The sequence below is a fragment of the Mchenga conophoros genome, linkage group LG15 (genome assembly GCF_057382185.1).
Source record: "Mchenga conophoros isolate Kocher_MC1m ecotype Shallow Benthic linkage group LG15, M_conophoros_male_GT1.1, whole genome shotgun sequence".
In the NCBI taxonomy this organism is placed as follows: Eukaryota; Metazoa; Chordata; class Actinopteri; order Cichliformes; family Cichlidae; genus Mchenga; species Mchenga conophoros.
Window position 1 is genome coordinate 20,736,309 of NC_140540.1, and position 20,993 is coordinate 20,757,301.

At 38.5% G+C, this 20,993-nt stretch overlaps 1 protein-coding gene across 5 annotated transcripts in view; it reads left to right on the top strand.

Annotated features, from left to right (window-relative positions):
• ncoa1 (nuclear receptor coactivator 1) overlaps window positions 1-20,993 on the top strand; it is a 103,260-nt gene that overhangs the window by 36,656 nt on the left and 45,611 nt on the right. For all 5 annotated transcript variants that reach the window (XM_085247038.1, XM_085247041.1, XM_085247037.1 and 2 more), the window contains 2 exons: window positions 1,551-1,773; window positions 16,787-16,892. In XM_085247038.1, the coding sequence (XP_085103164.1) occupies window positions 16,804-16,892 (89 nt within the window). In that variant the 5' untranslated portion in view covers window positions 1,551-1,773; window positions 16,787-16,803. The remainder of the gene's footprint in view (window positions 1-1,550; window positions 1,774-16,786; window positions 16,893-20,993) is intronic.

The following is a 20,993-nucleotide window of genomic DNA, read 5'->3' on the forward strand; positions in this document are numbered from 1 at the left end:
ACCAGAATAATCCACCTCAAACCTTTTCTTCCATTATATTTTAAGCATGTTTTTAGATTTTTAGTTCTGAGTTACTGAATTACTTTAAAGGATTTAAATGTAGGGAATTTTAACGGTCTGAGTGTTATTTGTGTTCTCAGTTTGTTTGTTGACGAGTTGTTATGATTACAAGATGTAAAGCCACCGAAGTCGACACAATGGTGCGCAGATTTTACTGTGATCAGTCTGTCCCTACCTGCTGGGTTGTTAACAGCCAGCTGTGAGCAGCTATGAAGCGGATGTCAAGGCAAGAAACACAAATGTCAGGGGCAAGTAATTCTGTTTAGATTTATCTTCTGTGTGTGTGCTCTAAGTTATTATTAAAGTAGATTTCTGTGCTTCTCTTAGGTTATACAGTGAAATAACCTAAATATTTCGAATATATTTAATGAATGAAGCCCTGCAGCTGGTGTGGGTTGTTTTTAATTCTCCAGATGTCTTCCATAGAAGCTTCTATTTTGAATTCGCCCAACAATTTTATTGCTCTTTTATAAGATGCAGTCTTTTGGTAGTAGTGAGGGGAAATCTCATTTAATGTAGTCTTTTCTTCGGGGTTGTTATCACTTTTACATGGAAATGCTAAAGTTTCCTTCAACATGAACCTCTTAAACTCTTGTAGAGTAGCTTTGCATGATTTACAGTTCAAAATAATCCTTATTTATCTTACACAAGGTCTTGGCACTGCCCCTTAATTTTTCTTCTGTGTAAACCAATCTGTTTTAGCTGATCAGCCCTTAAGCTATCTTTCTTCTTATTGGCTTTTTTTCCCCAGAATATCATGAGATATACGATTTGCCACTTTTCTCCAAGGCCCTCCCTTCTTTTCTGTCTCTGTCTACGACTTGTGTAAATGCAGATTTGCCTCCAGTTACAATGCCTGGTGCAAATTTGTGTCAGTTCACCTCATTGCAGTGACTTCGTGTGCATAAATGTGCCATAAGAGTAGAACAAACAGTCTGAAAATTAGTGTTTGGTGCAGCTTGTAAGCTACAACTCAACTTATATTTACTTATATGACAAAAAAAAAGAAAAAATATATCATCAAATCATTTTCACTTCATCAGTGGTATTGGTGTTATGTTCAGATCACATATGATTAAGCTTAAACATTGTCACTATTTTACTATTCTTTAAATATCAACCACTACAAATCACTCTCAAGTAACAGCCCATAGTTGTAGTAAGGTTGCCAGCTGTACCTGGTGGAGTTCACCCTGGACCTGTTTTTTTTTCACCTCTACATTTGTCATTGCTTTTGCATGTTCCCCCTGTAATAGCATCTAGTCTCACCATGTCACACAGACTTATTCCCTCTGTTAGCAATTAACACGTTCTTTCACTTTTTTTGTGTTTAATGCTGCTTGGTATTTTAAATATTCAAAAATAATGACCTGTTATTAACAAATGGCAAATAGAACTGTCAATATTACAGCATAACTTGTGAAAGGTTAATTTCTACATTGCAAATGAACATATTGTGATTGTCCATTTTTTCTGTGTTTTCTTGACAGTTGGAGGCCAACGGGCTTCTCCCTGCACCTGGGATGGTGCTTTTTGACAGAGCGGCTGTGGAGCCATAACCCCACCGCCATCACCATTCCATCCTCTTGACTCTAAGCTGTTGGCCCACCACTGATCTCACGCCCAGGCTCCCCTCCTTCCCTCAGCTTTGCTCAGTCCCTGACAAGGCCACCACAGCCACCACATGACTCACCAACTGGAGCCCTAGATCAAGTAAGCACGGTGCTCTGTACTCGTTGACTTGAGTGCTGCAGTATGTCTCATTGCAAGCCAGAGTGATCCCTCGCACAACTTGTGTGTTCTGCAGCAAACTGTTATATAACATTGATTTCCCACTGAATACTGAAAGAGTAATTTTCTTTATTGACTAGAATACTTTTTTAGTGATTATTTTAATTTCTGGACTGAGCTTCTAACGAAGGGTGAAGGTTGTGTTTGTAGGATGGCAGTGGCAAACCTGAGGTCAAGTAAAGCAAGACACAGCGGCTACGTATTGAACGTGGATTTATTTTAAATTTATTTTATGCTTGTTTTGTAATCTAGTTCTTATTATCTATTATTCTCTTAACTGCTTTTGTGATTGAATATCACCAGTAGCCCAAACTAGTTAAAATATTAAAGTAACATATAAGCAAGTTTAGGAGGGTGAACCAGCCTATCGTGCTGAAAAGGTGTTTTTCCTTGAAAATGGCAGCTTATCAAAATTGATGGTGATTAATCAGTGTTTCAGTACCAGTGTTATGAGCTATTGTATTTAAAAACTGCATCCACTTCCATGCATTTGATTCATTCATGGGATTTAGTTTACTCCAATGTACATTGATGTAAGGCCAAACCTGTTTACTCTTGTCATATTTTATTATCTTATAACCTCATTGAAAATTCATTTTTTGTTTCAAAATCTGTTCCTGACCAGGAGAAAATGAGAGTTTATCCTGGTTTAAAATAGACCTTTGCCAGAGTGGCAGATACATTTACCGTATTTTCACGACCATAAGACGCACTGTGCTAAAAGGCGCAGTCTCAGTTATGTGTGCCATTACTGTATTTAACACACACATAAGGCGCACTGGATCATAGGGCGCATACAAGTACCGTATGCGTATTTAAAAATAAAGCGGGAGCAAACCTGAGTTCGGTACCTTACTCACATTTTTATTACCAGTAATCGTCATCATCAACAACACACAAGCATACAAGTGTGCGTATTTAAAAATAAAGCAGGAGCAAAACAAAGTTTGGTACTCACATTTTTATCATCAATCAAACCCATCGAAGTCCTCATCCTCTGTGTCTGAATTGAACAGCTGCGCTAAATCTTCATCAAACATGCCAGGTTCACTTTCTTCACTGTCAGAGTCACTTTCCGTGCCGTGCGGCTCCTCGGAAATGATGCCGGCTTTTGCGAAAGCTCGAACAACAGTGCCAGCAGACATGTTAGCCCAAGCATCTACAATCCATTGGCAAATTGTGGCGTAACTCGCCCGGCGCTGGTTTCCACTCTTGGTTAAACTGTGGTCTCCATCGGTCATCCATCGCTGGATGTGTTTGTCGCCGATGTGTTTGCTGCAGTAGGAGCGGAAGATGGCCAGCTTTTCCTTATAATCCGCTGGAAGTTGCTGCGCTACCGTAGTCCTGGTCCGGAGGGAAAAATGGCACCGTTTCATAAAAAGTGAAAGTGAAACTGCTTTTAGCCGAATGGTGACCGTTGAAACGCTTCTCCCGCTCGTTCTTTGCTCGATGATCGCCTTATGTCCGCGGAAACTCAGCTGCGTCTTCTTGACCTGCCGGAGCTTGTTTTCCAGCTTCCTCCACTTGCGAACCATCGATTCATTAATCTTAAATTCTCTCGCCGCTGCTCGATTTCCATGTTCCTCCGCATAGCTGATGGCCTTCAGTTTAAACTGTGCTTCGTAAGCGTGTCTCTTTGCCATTTTCAGGGTTGTTAAAACAACGATGTCCTGCATAATGCACATACCTGTTCTTTTATACAGGTATGTGCAATAAAGTCAACGCACACACTTCACCCTTTAGCGTTCTCATGGTGTTCTCTACTACGTCCTCCTTACAACACACAGGGCGCACTGCGCTATAGGGCGCGCCGCACTTTTTGAAGAAAATCTAAGACTTTTAAGTGCGCCTTATGGTTGTGAAAATACGGTACCTCTTAATTTTGTTCATTTTATAATCCAAAAATATATTTTGGCTTGAGTAAATTAAACTACTTGTGTGCAGGAAAAACCCTGCAAACTATAGTTTGTTAGCAGTAAAATGGTGAATTAAATCTAATTTAAATCAAGGACCCAAGTGTGAGATTTGCCACAAAACCTCGGGAGTGCCATCGTAATTATATTGTCACTGTAGGTGTTTGTTTGAATTTATTTATAAGGTGTAAATGCACTGTGAGATTGGTTTGATTTGCGTTTTGTTCTTTTCAGTTTTGCAGGGCAAGTCATTTATTTTAAGTTCTGCAGTATGCAGACAATGCACAAATGGCTGACTTGAAAGACTCCAGTCTTTGCCATCTCCACACATAACCTGTCAATTTAATTTTAAAGAAGACAAGTTAGTTAAACTTGGATTTAATAGTTTATAGAAGCGAGAACGAGAAGAAAAAAACTTCAGGCCAATGAAGTGCATTGCTCTGAACATCCCAGCATGTCTGAGGAGGCCTCCCATAGCGTTTCACAAGTTGAAATGAGGACACACACACCCACATTCACGCGCCAAATTACACAGTGCCCAGCAGAGTTCAATAAATGATGAATATTCATGTGGAATTATCAGTCTGGCAGTGAACGTGTTTGAGAGAGAAAGCGTACTGTGAAAAAATTAGGTGAACAATGACACAGACGCTAAGAAAGGCAGTTACACAGATCCGACGGTCCATGGCTGATATTGTTTTAGTGGTATATTTGATGTCTTTTAAAAGATTGATAAGGAATATCGTATGTTTTGCTCAGAAAACAGCGAGAGGATACTTCTATCTCAGTGAAAATGTATATTTCTATATTTTGGTTACATAAATGAACAGGGCAACTACAGGTAGCAATTCTCTGGTTGTCTCTCACCTCTAAAAACAGCTTTGTGCTGTGCTTTCTATACACTAAGATCTCTGGCTAACCGTCATAATGTCTGAGGAGCTGTGTGTAGTCCAAGGTTATTTCTTACTCTTGGTAAACATCCTGGATCTGGGTGTTCACAGATGGTTGGGAAACAATGGGCTGGAACTTAACAGGGTATTCAGTTGAGAAGCAGGGAATCTTAAAGGGCCACAACAGCATTTTTTGAATGTTTAATGGTTTTTCATTGGGATTTGGAAGCATGCGTAGTATAGAGGCTAGGCAGTTTGCATTTCAGTGCAAGTATGAACACATTTTTGTACACACTATATAATATATGTGGAGAATGCCAGCACTAGACAATAAATTGGGAGCAAAAAATTGATACTTTTCAGTGAAATATTTTGCAATATTTTACACTTTTGCAGAAGTCACCTCAAACATATAGCCTGTTGGATAAGCTGGATTTTTGTAGAATTTAAGCCTAACATTAGCTGTAACCAGCTGTTGTTGTTGTTATGGTTGTTGTCCCATATAGGGTGGTTGACATTAGGGCTGGGTATCGTCACTGATTTCTAGAATCGATTCAATTCCGATTCACAAGGTCCCAAATCGATTCGATCCACGATTCGATTTAATTCGATTCGATTCGATTTAAATCTGGGAAATTTTGACAGTCAGAAGTATAATTCAGATCAGAACATTTACATATTTTTGTATCTATAAAAAGGAAGCTGACACTCGCAAGACTTTATCCAAGGTGTGAGCATCACAGCAGATGCCTTTGTGTCAAAGTAGCTGAAGATAAAACACAGAAAAACATGTAGGTGATTTTCCTGGCCTGGGATTTTATAAAAATATTCTGCAGTACATCAAAAACGAAAGAAAACCATTAATTAATGAACATTACCTCTGACGTTACAGCGGTTTTATTAGACACACGGCTAAGCATTTTGCATTTTGAATAATATTAAAAAGTTTAAATTTGTTCAGTATTGAACAGCAGAAATGAGGTTTTCTTTTCGGAAGAATGTAAAAGGGAAAAAAACAGCGGCCGACAGCCTGTAAACAGCGGTAGACTTGTGCGTAACAAGCAAGCGAATAATGAAGAAAGCGAAACTGTTCGAGAGAGAGAGAGGGTGGGGGGGGGGAGGGAGAGAGAGAGAGCTGCGCATCGCAATGGAAGCAAAACAGTAAAAGAGTGAATTCATGACGATGTTTATGTGAAGCGTTTGGATCTTCTTTAGCTGCTGGTTCGGTCAATATTGTTTGGAGAGAGATCAAACTAACAGCTTTAGAATCAGCTCATAAAGGGCGTGAACACAAAGCGCGGACCCGGATCAGCGAGCTGTCGGCTTTCAGCCCCGACTGTGAGAAAGGCGACATCTAACTGATTCTGATCCGTGGGTCAGAATCAGTACCTGCTCTCATTTACTGTTTGGTGGTTCTTGAAATTTTGTGAGATGTCACCAGAGATTCTGGCATTTCGGACAAAATAAATTTATATTAAAAAATCGATTCAGGATTTTAATGAATCGATTTTACGTTATCCAAGCCAGAATCGATTTTAATCGATGAATCGATTATAAAAACCCACCCCTGGTTGACATGTCTTATTTGCTGACAATAACTAAGTGCAACAATTTTGGAAGTCAGTCAATTTTTCTAATGTACATCAGAGTTTTTAGCATTTCTTTCTGGTTATTTCTGGTTTCACCATTTGAAAACTAACTTTTACAGGTTTAAACATGGGTAAATGATAAGTTTTTTGAAAAAATGATTTTGTTGATAATTTCCTGATCATCTTTTGAAGTAAATAAACCACCAAAAAACATACATCAGTGATTCCAACTGTTTAACTTGGAACACAGTCGTCAACATTAACATTTCTTAAGTTGCAGTTTTTTAAGGTCATAGATCTTACATTTTTGGGCGTTTTGGTGTTTCCACCGAAGCGCAGCATTGGCGGACCTTGAAGATCTTGGACTAAAAAGCGAAACAACAAAGAAAAAATGTTGGCAGATTTATTATTATTTGTTGCAGCCTTGCTTTTATCTTTCTTGGATTTGCACAGATAACTTTGACTGCATTTATTCAAAACTCTAACATAGATATGATGTTGAGGTAAGCCAGATATGTGTTTAAATGAGTCATTTCCAGCAGTTTTAAAAGCAATTTATACAGTTAAGTGCGTATATATTTGGAAAGAGATTACGACAACGGATTATCACAATGGATATTAAATGACACAACTCACATGCAATTGAAGTGCAGACTTTTAGCTTTAACTCTGGAACTCTTTCATGGCATGCATTTTTAATTTCTTGCTATTTGGGCTGATTGGGACCTGATGAATGTAAAAACAAAGATTACCAGATTTGAATTTTTTATTTTTTTTTACCTGATTTTTGTTTCTGAGAAAAATGTGATCCACATATGAAGACATTTGTTTTAAATTTTGATAGAACAGTGGCAGTATAATGTCCTTGTAAGTGGATATCAGGCCCTTGTAGAGCAAAATTTTGTATTTTGCTATAGATTACTCTAACTGTAGCTGAAGAACATGGCTGTTTTGCATAGTTTGCAAGACTTTTTTCTTATGGCGTGCCAAATGTAACCCTCTGCTACTGAAACAATATTCAGCAAGTGAGAATTGGGTGCACATTTTCACTTGAAGAGAAAACCGCTCATTTAAGGAACCTATTGGGACAGTCTCTCGCCAATCAAAACTGATGGCAGCATAGTGCTAAAAACTGTGCTATAGACAGACTGATGTTTATATCATTTATGATGTTGGCACTTACAGAGCTCAGACTGTCTATTACAAAGCAAGAATACCACCAGACTGTTCCAATAAAGAAATAAAATACATCTGTTTTTGCTTTTTATTCCCTATTTTAAAATAATTGATTGTGAGCCAATTTGGTCATATTGGTTGTGATCCTACAGCCGCATGGATGCCAATTCAATACACTCTTACTTCTTTCATAGGAGTCAAGAAAAGACTGAACAGGTAATGGATTGTTTGGAAGGATTGCCGGGAAAAAGCCTGTTCTTTCTAAAAAGAACCTGTCAGCATGGCTTAGGTATGCACAGTGGGATCTGAGCAAACCACAAGACTTTTAAAACAGTTTCCTTTGGACAGATGAGACTAAAGTGGAGATGTTTGGCCATAATGCACAACACCATGTTCTGAGAAAACCAAACAGCAAATATCAGGACAAACGCTTCATACCAACTGTCAAAGAGGGTGGAGGGTGAGGATTTGGGTTTATTTTGCAGCACCTTGCAGTCACTGAGTTCACCATAGACTTCACAAATGTGAGGCGGAACTTTCATTTGGGAACTATTTTCAAACCAAGACTAGACATGGAGAAAATATGTTAATATAGAAATTGTGATGCATTTTATGCAATTGTTCTTTTAATGCTGTGTCAATTTTTGGGCCTTTTTGTGGCTAGGACAGTGCAGAGAGTAGACAGGAAAGTAGTAAGAATGAGGGTGAATGACATGCAGGAACGGGTCTGGAGCTTGATCATACCCAGGTCAGAGCAGCAAGCAGTACTTTACCTGTTTGAACATCCTTCAGTGTAATGGTCAGCTGCTCAACCAACTAAGCAATATCAGCACCTGTCGTTCCCCCCTTTTTTAAATTATCCCTTCCGCCAAGTAGCCATCTGACAAGCTGATAGCAATTTTGGTAAGTAAAAAATGGCTAATGATAGGTCAGTAAATCTTTGTCTCAGTGCCATGACTGATGACATTGGAGATGCACTGAACTGATTTTTCCTTATAAATTTCACTTAAAGATTTAGTAAAAAAAAAAAAACAAAAAAAAAAAACAACTTAACTGAGGATATTTGTGTCTTTTTCCATAGAAAACATTCTTTTTCATTGCTTACATGCTCCAAACTGGACTTCAAAGTACCCCTCGCATGGGGGTCCATGCTTTGGGACTGATTTAATTTGTAGAAAATTTGTATGCAGACAGGGTAAAAGTTTGTTTTAGAAAGCAAGCTTGCGGCGCACTCTAAAATCAAGCCAATTCAATCATTGCTCTACATAAACTGTAGGTCACAACATTTGTTTGAAAAGTCAAACGACATTTCTATTTCTTTTTCCTTTTTTTGTAAATCGACGGCTGGTTTGGAAATGTTAGACTAGACTGCATATTTCATTTATAAGCAGACAATATATGGAATGGAAAATACTAAATTCCCATTATGCAGAAGAATGTAGGAAGCCAGGGTAGTTTGTGCTATTTACTTGAACATCAAGACGATGCCTCCCAATTTTTTATTAACTCATTTTTATGTGTAATTACAAAGATATGAGACAACATTTCCCCTTTTCATCTAATCTCACTATGGTAGCAAATCCTTCCTGGATTCAGATCTGATTGAGGATTGTCTTCAGATGTTAATCACATTTAACTTGTGCCAGCACCCACCTCTGCTATAATTTCATGCAAATCTTTAGATACAATTTTCAGTAATCTTGCTAACAAACAAACAAACTGAGCCAGGGAATTTCCTGCATAGGTTTCTTTTCTGTGAATTAAATGAAGTGAAATAACAGAGAAATTCATATTGTTTTTTCCAGTGGCACAACAAAGGCACCTTTGCTTTATGTATCTACTTAAAATAAGCCATCATCTGATCTTTTGCCAGTGCTTCTTTTGATTGCATGGTCAGATCAAAAAGCTTTTGAGCATGGCACCTCCAGTTTATTTTGCTTTGCAATTACTTTCCCTACCATATAACTCTGCAGCATGGAAAGCACCTTGAGTATTCAATACGTTTATTTTTTTCGAATCCACTGAGAATAACTTGAGTTACTTCTGTCACAATATTTGACTCCACTCTATTTTATTTAACTAATATTAAGTAATGAGAGTAATGAGAGAATCTGTTTGTTTGTTTGTTTGTTTGTTAATTGAATTGTGAGAAACCAAATCCTAAGCCTGCCCTCATGTGGAAACCACATGGGGAAATAAAAAATCTCCTCAGCTTGAAGCCTTTTCAGAGAAGCAGCTGCTCAGTTGAACCTGCTGGTTACGTGACTGTAGTGAACCTGCACACTCAATTTTTCACCGGCACCGTTGCATCCTGATTTGCTATGTTTCACTTGACACATGAAAGAACATATAAGTCACTGGCTGCTCTATATGCCTTGCTGAAGCTGTATACATTCTCTGGTCATGTCCTATATTTGAGAGGGTGGGCCTCAGCAACAGTGACTGAGCATGGGTTGTACCAACATGATGCAGTAAAGAGGGGTGGCCATGCTGCATGCATGAGCAGTGTCGTGAGCTTATTTTACAGATAATTATTTAAAGATATTAAGCTATTAGCCTTTTACTATAACCTTTTCACATCTGTTTATGGCATTACTGAAGATCCAGTCATATTTAATTCTGATCAAATCTCTGGTCAGGTCGATTAATATCAGGCTCAAGATGGAAACCTTGACATGTGAATCTGAGGGAATTTTTCTGTGCTTTTTTCTTTCTTTCTTTTTTGTCGCTGTTTTATCCAAAAGATAAAGGTTCTTTGAAGGAGCCAAAATAATAAAATGGGACCTGGTGAAAGGTTGTGTCTACATTAGAAAGATAAATAATGGGTCTGTATTGAGGCTAAATGTCATTTAGGTCCTCCTTATCTCCTTGTTTTCCACACTCTTCAAGCCCTACTCTGTAGCTGGTGGTCTCTTCCTTACTCCCCCTTCTCCAAGCCATACATTACGGCTGCTGAGCACATGCATGCCTGCGCATGTGTGTTCGCGCGCGCACGTGTGTACATGCAGCTCTGCGGAAGCAGAGGGAAGCTTTGAAGGATCTTTGAAGGAGAAGAGACAAACTTAAAGATACTGAGACGGCTGAAATGGGGAGCCCGTGGAGGCAGTGGACTGTGTTTCTCAAAGGTCTGAGTCTGTTGCATTGCTGCTGCTGCTTTTTCTTCTTTCTCTTTGGCGACTGAAGGCTCTCACCATACAGCACATACGGAGAGGGAGGTGAGGTCAGAAGGTGCAGGACCTGGTCTACAGGTTTGTGGGTTAGAGTGTGAGTTTTCCTCTCTCCCCTTTTTTTTTTAATGTTATTTTTTGTTTGGTCCCTACTTTCTGTTTACTTTGAGGCTGATATGTGTGAAAGTGTGTTTGAGGATATGCTCGCGCTGCAGCTGTAACTAATTATGATTGTTTCAGTCACATGCAGCACAGCTTGGATGCTATAAGAAGTGCAAACTGTGAAAGCTGTCATCCGCTGTGAGTTATACTCATTCAAAAGGGACAGTTAAGGGTAGTAATATAGCAGACTGTTTAATGTGCTGCTTAGTGCTTAGATAAATCCTCTGTTTAATCTGCTGTGTTTAGTTTTTTTTTTTTAGTTTTTTTTTTTTTAGAAAAAGGAGAGAAGACAACAATATGTGAATCCTGCTGCACAAATTCCATAATTGTATAAATGTATGTGGAGTGGAGAAAATGGGAGGTTAAAGGAGAGCACTTGAACTTCTCATCACGGACCTGACCGTTTCATCGTAGGGCCACATTAGCGAGAGGATTCATATTTAACCACTAACTTGAACTGTGGTAGCTTTCATAGTGTGACTGCCTGTAAATGTAGGGCTGGGTGCTGGACTCCAAACTAACTTTTTCACACCAGCTGGCACTAGGGTGCCTAACTTTTCACTTAAGCGTATCAGAATATATGAAAAAGTGCACTTAACTTTTTGTCATTTCATTTCAGTGATTGGATAATGGTGTATGCAGTAGAAGCACGGAGTGTTGTGACAGTTTTGAAACTGAGACTGAAGGTGGTTCAGGTAGCGAGTATCATAATTGTGGAGTTTTTGTTTGAACTTTGAATTTTATTTAAAGGGATGGATTAAGGCTTGGATGGATTAAGGTATTAGTCAAAGTGTGGTTTTGAAGTATATCATGTGTCACTTCTCACAGTATTTGTTGTAGTATGCAGACTCTCATGCGGCTTAGAGGGTCGGAGTGTAGTACGGGATGTTGTTTGTAGCTCCAATTTAAAGATTCCCCCAAAACTCTCATATGAAGACCAAAACTGCAGTTCCACTAGTGGCCACTGGAGTCTGGTTCCAAAAATGAGCCATGTTCAATTATGCCATTTTACAGCATTATAAAGCTACAGAAAATTTAAAATAAACATTTAAAATAAACAGAAACAGTTTTGGCCTCAGTAAATAGCTTAGCCCTTCTTAATACAAAAGTATGAGTTGTTTTATAATAGTACTTGTGGGTAGTTGGCACTGTTCTGGCACAGGCAGCTGTAGCTGATTGGTGTCTGCTTGGGGGTCATATTTGTTAATTGTAGTAATTGAATTTTATGGCCCCACTGTGCTTGTGCTGGAGATTTTTGGAGTAAATTCTAATTCTTAACACTAATTAGGAGGTACCTATGCTGGGGTGTAGCTGTTGTAACATCTATGGGTGCAGCACTTGCTCATAGCTTAAAACTCCCTCATTTCATCCAAGTACTGTAACTTCTGGCTCCAAAAAGCCTATGCAACCAGGGCCAAAACACTCTTAAAACTTCACAATGTGAACTCCAAAGCCTGGGTGACCATATCCATCTTTTATATACAGTCTACACTTGCATTCAGATCACTGGTAGATGCTCCAGTCTGCATTTGAGATGGTAATCGGGCAGCCAGGGACAAAGAAGCCTCTCGTCTTTTAGGGTCAAGTTTCACCAGGATCCTGAAACGTCTCCAGGCACTTATTAAGGCAGATATAAACAGTCATATTTTATTTATTTTTTTACGCTTAAAAGTTTGCCATCTTTGCTGTAAAAGCTTTTTTTTTCCCCGCAGAAAATAACAATTCTTACACTGTGTTGCTTGAGTGTCACATCCTCTCCTCATACAGCAAATACGCAGAACATAGACAACTGTCTAAAGCGCTCTGATGTGAGATTTACCCGAGCACAAACAAAGCGGTTTTATCTGCCTTGACTGGTTGTCCACAGACAAACTGCTGCAGAAACCTTGCTTAAAGACAGCCATGTGGGTGCTAAGAATGAAAACTTTGTGCTGAATGTCTTTCGTTTGTTTTAAATCCTTTGTAGTCATGCTTAGTAACGAATATTTGCAATATTTCGCATGGATGGTAGTCGATGGATTCTTTTGTTTGTTTATATAAGTGTGTTGGTGAGTGAAGTGTGAAAATCCACACTTAACTGGGTGTAAATTGCTAAAAACTGGATATTGATATTTTTCCCTAGATAGAGCACTTACATCATCACAACAGGGGGATTTTATTTTATTTTTTTTAAACCTTTAAAAATGGTTGCTGAACCTCAGAACATTTGAAATGGCCATGGCCTCATCTGAGGATACATGTCCTGTTCAGCTTGTTTAGTTATTACAGTACCATGTTGGTGTCCCACGTTTTTCCTCTGTTTGAAGACCATTTCCCAGCCCCTTCCTCCTTTGTTATTTTCTCACAGGGGTCTCCTAATGCTAGGGGTCTTACTAAATTTTGATCCTCAAGCTTTATTATCAGTAAATGTTACACTCAGACCCCTTACTTTTGTTTCCGTTGATCAGCAGAACCCAGAATCGGACTGAAGGGGCATGTGAGTCACTTGAAATAATTAGCTCTCTATCGAAGATGCTCTTGTTGCTTCATCGCGTCAGCTCTTTTGGCTGAGAAGACGCAGTCAGAAACGAGCCCTAAAAGCACACCAAGACTGTAATGGAGAATCGACTCATGTGTTACTGTTTGACACATAGTTTGGGAACGATAGACATTAGCATTTAATGTTTTTTTTTACCAGTTACTTATAACTTAATATCCCACCAGCATCACCTCTTTCCAAGTACAGTAATGTATGCAAGAGGGAGTACAGGGGTGGTGCACAAAATAAGCTTAGTGACTTTACACTGCAGTGGCCTTCTTACATTTGAAGCATTCTCAAATATGCTTCTGGTATCACTTCCTTTTGTGTTCAGGACCACTTTTCAACCAGGGTTTGACATGTGCACGGCATCATTCACGTCAAGCTACGCTGTTAGGTTTTTAGACGTGTTTGTGTCGGTTGAAAAGCCCCCTTCATAGGCTGTGCCCAGCCAAATACTTACAAACAGGTTAATCTTGAGGATTAACGTTAACCTTACTGGTGCTTTAGTCTGAAACTAAGGGAACAAAGGCAGCTTGTAGCCTCAAACAAAGAGAATAAAGCAGTGTTGCCCTGGTCGGATGCCCATCCATCTCTGCAACGCTTCAGGCCTGTCGTTCCACACTGGTGCCCACTGGTTTGGCCATTATTAGATTGCTGGAACTGTGTACACATTGTAAGTGACTTAAATGTATATAAGTGCAATACCTGCCCTTAGTCTCAGTGGAGCACCTGAATGAGATAAAGAGCTGAACCAACCAGTTGGCACAGACCTGTGACTGCAATTTCTTTTGCTTGCTGGTTAGCAGCAATTAAACGTTCAAACTAGGACTGAAATGACGCTGTTCTCTGACAGATGAACTAAAAATACATACAAAATTGGTTAAAAATAACTGACCGATATACTCAGGCCTGCAGATTTTTACATCTCAGGCCATGTGCCCTGAGATGTAAAAATCTGGTTGTGCCTAGCCGATGGGCTTCACAAATTCCTTTTGAATCATTCTGAGAAAAAGTATAAGTGGTTGTTTTCATGGTACAAAACAGAAAGCATAAAGCGTCCTCTTGTTGTAGACTGATAAATTAAAGCTATCTATAAAGCGAGTGAGTACAGGGCGTTCGGCAGATGCATTTGGTGTTGCTTGCTTTTGTACATTATCAGACATAATCACTGCACCTGGTGTTCTCTTTCTGACAGTGAACTGTAAATTTGTAGATGCGTTCCCAGAAATGTACCGGCTTTACCTGAGCTTGTTAACCATCATAAATGATGAGCGTTATGATGGGAAGGTCACTCTGAAAAGATGGATCCTCTTTCTCTTACACTTAACATTACAGGTGAAACAGTCCATCAGTCTGTAAGTGCAAACGTTAATTTTCAAGGTTAAGTTACAAAAGATAAATAAATAAAAAAAAACATACATTTAAAATTAGTCAATATTTGGTGCCTTTGGAGGCACGTTGATATCAAACTAAATATTATTACTATTTTATCTGACAAATGAAATTAGAGCCTCTGGCCTCTTTTATGAACATATACCAAGTTAAGGGTTGACTAAAGCATTAACATTTTTTTTTTTTTTTTTGATATTTGGTAGGCAAAAAAAGATGTTGGCTACGTAAAAATGTCTTTTTTAACTCTTATTTTTATTCCTAGATTCCAGTCGAGCCATTAATATCACCTGATGTGTGTTATAAATGTTTTTTCCTTAAAATATAGCCAGAATTAACACATTTGTAACATAAACAAGAATAAATTATATATCATACTTGCAGCTCAGGCTCTTATATTAAATACATACTAATCTCTGACTCTGAAACTGGGCTGCATTGTGTTTTTATTGGGTGCTAATGTGCTGCAGTGATCTCATTTCTCACTGTTGTGGATGGATGTTTTTTAAGTGCAGTGGGTTAGCACTACAAGGAAGGCGGAAGCAGAGCGGGGTGATTTGAGGTGAAATGTAAACAGTGCTAGTCAGGAAGGATTAGCATCCCGTGAGCAGCATGGACTTGCAGCGGCACCCAATACTTGTGACAATGGCAGCCTGTTTTTCAGTGGGCTAAAGAGGTTGTGTGTATGTGTACAGATTTTTCTTTCAGTCACAACGCATGAATGTAAATTTTAAAGAAAAAGAAATTTCCCACAAGTAGTTGAAAGGCTTTTATTCATGTTTATGTCTCACCTTCCTTTTAGAAATCCCGAGGCGCCGCTGTAGCTTACCTGGTCACTCTACACATCCTCTTCCCGCTTTCCTGTCTACTCTGAACTGTCCTGTAAATACAGGCTACAGAAATTGAAAAGATTTCCGTTGTTTGTAAGCAGTCAGCAATCTCTGTACAGAAATGCTCATATCAATTGCATTTGCATATTACAGTGTATTTCTTGTAGTACTTGTGAGATACTATGAATGGGAAAAGCCAGATGTTGCTTGGACGTCCACTAGATGATGAAATATTTAATATTTAATTGATATTCAACACTAGTTAACTTGTTTCTGAGAGCTTATAGTGCCAGTGGGAAACTTATTGAAACTGCAGAACGTATTGTGAGAAATGAGTGGCTGTACATTGGCTGTAAAAACTCCAGTGATGAAAGTGGCTGATCTGCAGCCACTTTCAGCACAAGGACTTTAACATGCAAAGAAGATGTACGACTCAACGTGCTACACATTTCAGCAGTATTTAAATTAGTTTGATTGCTCACAAATCTGAATAATTGTTGCTAAATTTGTCACCTGGAACAACTCTCAGTCAGTCATAGACTCTCATTATTGTTTACTGGTTGGTCCACACTGTTGTAAATAATAATTCAAGACTACATATGTAGGGCAAGGTGTCCGGATCATTTGGAAGACTAAAGGGTGAGAGTGACATGTAACTCATTTGTCAACCTCATACATGGCTTATCAGTTGAAACATGTAGGTTAGCCTAATATTAGCCACTCAGCATTAATAGTGAATTAAAATGTTCTCAGCACAAAATACTCTTCTTGAACTATATTCAGAGGTTGGTAGAAAACTGCAGGTGAAGGTGATTTTTAAAAAGGACTGGTCAGGACAAATATTAAAGAAGATGCACCTGTGTAAAAGGGGTAAACTTGTGTAGTTAAATTGGTGATCATGTTGATTGATGATGGTGTTGACAGAAATGCACACAATCATAGCGCCATATGATTATTTGGATTATTACAGTAGTGTTTGATAGTGTTATTGACTTTTGTTTTAATTGGGAATTTGTTTTACAAGGAAAAACAAAACAGCAGAGTCGGTCTTGTCTGACCGAGGAGATTCAGTGTGGCCTTGGATTTTGTGCATGTGTGGTTAGCTCTGCCTGACAGTAGGAATTTAAAGAAATAGTTGTCCAAAGTCTTGACAAAATCTGTGGCTTTCCTGTGCTCTTTTATCTGCACTGGTTTGTAGGAATGGATCTAGGGGTGGGGAAGCTGTGGGACTTACATTAATGGCTGCTCTTATTTTGTTCCTGACACTTCTTTTTACCATGTGTTTCCCACCCCTGCAGGTCAGTTAAAGCTGAAAATGAGTGCAGTAGGGGAAAGCCCTCTGGACCCTGCCACGCCAGAGTTACGCAAGAGGAAGGGCTCGCCATGCGACACGTCAGGGCAAAGGTAAGACCGGCTGCATGCCTTTTTTTACAACACTGACAAACATTACACGGATAGAGCCGGAGATACTGTGAATCTTTATTGGTTCATGATCAGCCAAAAGATGAGTAATAAAAACAATTATCAACCATATCAACCTAGCTTTTTTATCAGTAAGCTTATAAACGTCTAAGCTCGTGAAATTATGTTGTAAAATACATGTAAACAAATGATGTTTGCATTAAAATGTGTTAAACCATTAAATTTGAAAAAAATAATGCATTATAAAAACATTAATGCATTTAATCGCACTTTGAATTCCAAGCAAAGGGGAACTTTTGTCAATGCATGACTTCCTGGCATACCGATTACACTGATGCACACAGCTACAAAAATGGAAGAATCAGAAGAAAGTGTGTACCCGATCCGTACCGGAAACCCGATCGGTACCCCGCATGCGCAAATCTTACATCACTTCCTCTCTTTGCCAACATTGCGACATTCAATATATTTGAATGACACGGTTAGCGCCCAGTTAGCTCCTAGCATTTCTCAACAGCTCTGCCTCCTTTTCGACTACCGGGACATTTAAACAATGGATAATCCGTATACAAACAAATTCATGCTAAGTTCCTCCACAGAGAGCGTCCCCCGATTGAACAACAGCGCCGTAAAATAAGAAGAATGGCGCCTAATTACAGACTTAATAATATTGAGTTAGCAATGTGTCACGTGAAGATTCATCAGCCAGATTAAGTGTTTACTGACAATTGACAGTGATAGCGGACGTCATCATCACTATTCCAACAATCCTCTCCTCACAGACAAGCATAAACACACTCGACTATCGCTAAATCAAATTTAACACGCATTTGAAATCACGCTAATTCAGTTTATAATAGGGTTCATTCGCTCGGTCAGCAGGTGGCGGTATCCTCGTACACTGGGGAGTAAACTGCCATTAAACGAACAGAAGAAGAAGAAAACATCTGCACATGCGCGGTACAGATCGGGTAGACCCGATTTGTACGGTCCGACTTTACACATGCGCAGTAAGGATCGGGGAGTCCTGATCCGTAACTATCTTTTTATTTTTCGTTTTTGTCTACATTGTACTGAAATGCTTCATTATTGCAAACATTTTAAGATATACTTATTATTCTTAACATCTTAACAGATACTCTGACCCATAACTATCGTAAAATGCTACGACCGGAAGTAGACACCTTTCGCGCATGCGGGGTACCGATCGGGTAGCGACAGTTAGGACTCATTTAATTTAAATTACATTTTAAAAGACTACCTAGCAGAAGTCTTGATAAAAGCGTGGTTTTGTGCAAACTGTGCAAAAAGGAGTTTGCATACCACCGCAGCACTTCAACCTTACAGTACCATCTAAATGCAAAACATGTTGCAGCGAGCACAGAAACTAGGAGCTGTTAGTGCTAGCAGTCCCAGTTTGGCAATCCAAACTTGATGAAATGACTGGCTTCAGGACCAAAATTACTAAGTCAGTGTTGGACAAACTTACAGATTGTCTCGCAAAATGGATTGCTCTGGACTGTAGACCACTAGCAGTGGTAGAAGATAGGGGTTTAGAAAATGTGCTACAGATTTAGATGAGGAAACCCTGTGTAACAGGGCCCTGAGTTTTTACAGAGCAGAATCCACCATCAGGGAGGCAGACTGCCCGCTGCAGTAGTGGTCCAGTCGAGCAGGGGCCGACCCACAGCTGTCTGTCCTGGCCTGCAAGTATTTGATTAGTTCGGCCACTTCTGTCTCATGTGAGAGACTGTTAGTAACAAAAAAGAGAGCTGCCTTGAGCTCTGAAAATGTGAACAGGCTAGTTTGTCTAAGTAACTGGCTGAAAGAGACGGACTGTAAGTAAGAATGGAGTTATTGTGAGTCCAATAGGTTTATTTTTGCACTAAAATGTTTGATGATCACACCGTTTTAGCCTAATGTACAAAATAATGTTGGCTAAGATTATTCAGATTTTAAAGGTGAAGCTGTTCAAATAGCCTTTTATGTTTCTGCCTAATTTTTTTAGAAGAAAAACTGCACTTTATTTTGAAATTTCTATTATTATTTAAAGACAATACCATTTTAAAAAGGTACTAAAAGTACTTAAAATAGCACTTTAATTTCTAAGTCTGCCCAATTTGGCCAGGGATATTATTTTTGTTTCTCTGTTTTGCATTTAAATGCAGTTTTTCCCCCTATAAATCAAAAGAGCTTGAGTTTGCAATATTCATGTCCATGTCTATTATTTGTTCTGTCCCCCACTAAAACCTTTTAAAATTAAAAAAAAAATTTCTTGTGCAATTAATCAAGATTAATTAATTATAAAGCCTCTAATTAATTAGATTAATTTTTTTAATCGAGTCCCACCCCTAAAATAAATATAATGGACATATTTAATTCTCAGATTGCCGAATTCTTATAAAAATCATAGATTATCCACATAAGGTAACGCAATCATTGCCTTGGTTGTACATGGCGAGCATGCTTACTGATGACTTGTTTTTGCTCATTTTTGGTCAGCTGGGCTGTCACTGTGGGATTAGGCAACTCCAGATGGGAGAAATATAACGTTTTACTCAAGGCAAAATAGTGTTTTATTCTGCCTCGCTTTGTTTATATTCGTGGACATAAAATGTTATGTGTTTTTTTTGTAGTGTGCTTTAAAAGAAAGTGTATTTTTGTGTCTGCAGCACATATGTTGTCCAGACTCATCAGTGAGGATACGTGACTATAGTCAGGAAATAGTTTTTAGACATTACTAACTGTTGTATTATAACCCGACCAACCTTTACTAATGCAAAGCTATTTTTAATGTGTAACTGTAACCAAGTAAAGTATTTTTAATTAGTAAGATATTAAAAATAATATAAATCATGGCTGAAAATATGATGTCAGCAACAAAACGATTTGCTTCACAATCAGTCTCTCTAACTTTTAATGTGGAGGTTGGAGGTTTCTTGCTTTTTAAAAGTATAACATATTAATTTTGTGAAATTAACACCAAATTGGTACATGTGATGGAAAATCATGTTACGGGACATACCAATAGTTTGGTGAAATTTGTGTTCAAGAGCATGAAGCATGAGGATTTCATGAACTAACTTTGAGGTTGCTTAGTTTTTGGAGGCAGTTTGCTAGGGATGAATGTCTATTCCCCAACCAAGTGGTTACTGGAGATTCGTGGTAGAGATGGCACGATACCACTTTTTTATGTCCAATACGATATCATAAATTTGGATATCTGCCGATACGAATCCGATATAGTTCATTTTATAATCAACAAAACTGTTTGTTTTTTAAATATCTTGCTGCATTTTGTATGAGTTCATACTCAAGTTTTAAAATAACAAACACTAAAGCTATTCTGTTATTCCTGTATGCAAAAAATACACTACACCCAAAATATTTCATAGTTCAGCAATACTGATCAATCTAATTTACTTAAACCTACACCATCCAACCTATTCTGGTATTCTAAACAGTACTTAGCAGAAATATTAAACAACCTTACTAATAGGGTTGCAAACTCCCAGCAAAAGCAAAAGGAAACCACCCCCCACCCTCCGCCTGATAATGCTTAATCGGCGCAATCTACTTTAATTTAATGCACGTGTAAAACAAATGCACAGAAATCAATTATTTTTCTACATATTTAAATACATTCAACATCTTTCTTCAACAGAATTACAGACTGCACAGATGGTTACCAAAGGAAAAAGTGCTGTAGCTTACCAGGGTACATATTAGAGTTAATAGTTCCTTTATACAATAATACATTTCTATACATTTTACATCAGATGAAAACTTTGGTTGTAAGATTCAGATAATTATTTATTAAAAGCTAGACATGACAATTAGAAAGAAAAGTATTTCTTTGTGCCCCCCTTTCCCTATTAATGCCCTACCTGGCCCCCCTAGCAAAACTTTGCTAGATCCACCCCTGCACAGTTACCAGCTGTCAGCTACATAGAAAAGGATCCTGGTGTAGAAAGTAATAAATTCTAACAACAGCTTATCAAGCTTAAACATGCTGCTGTTGTTTATCTGCTGGTTTCCTATTTCTGGTGCAAAGTGGGCGATAAACAAACAAGAGAGACGGGA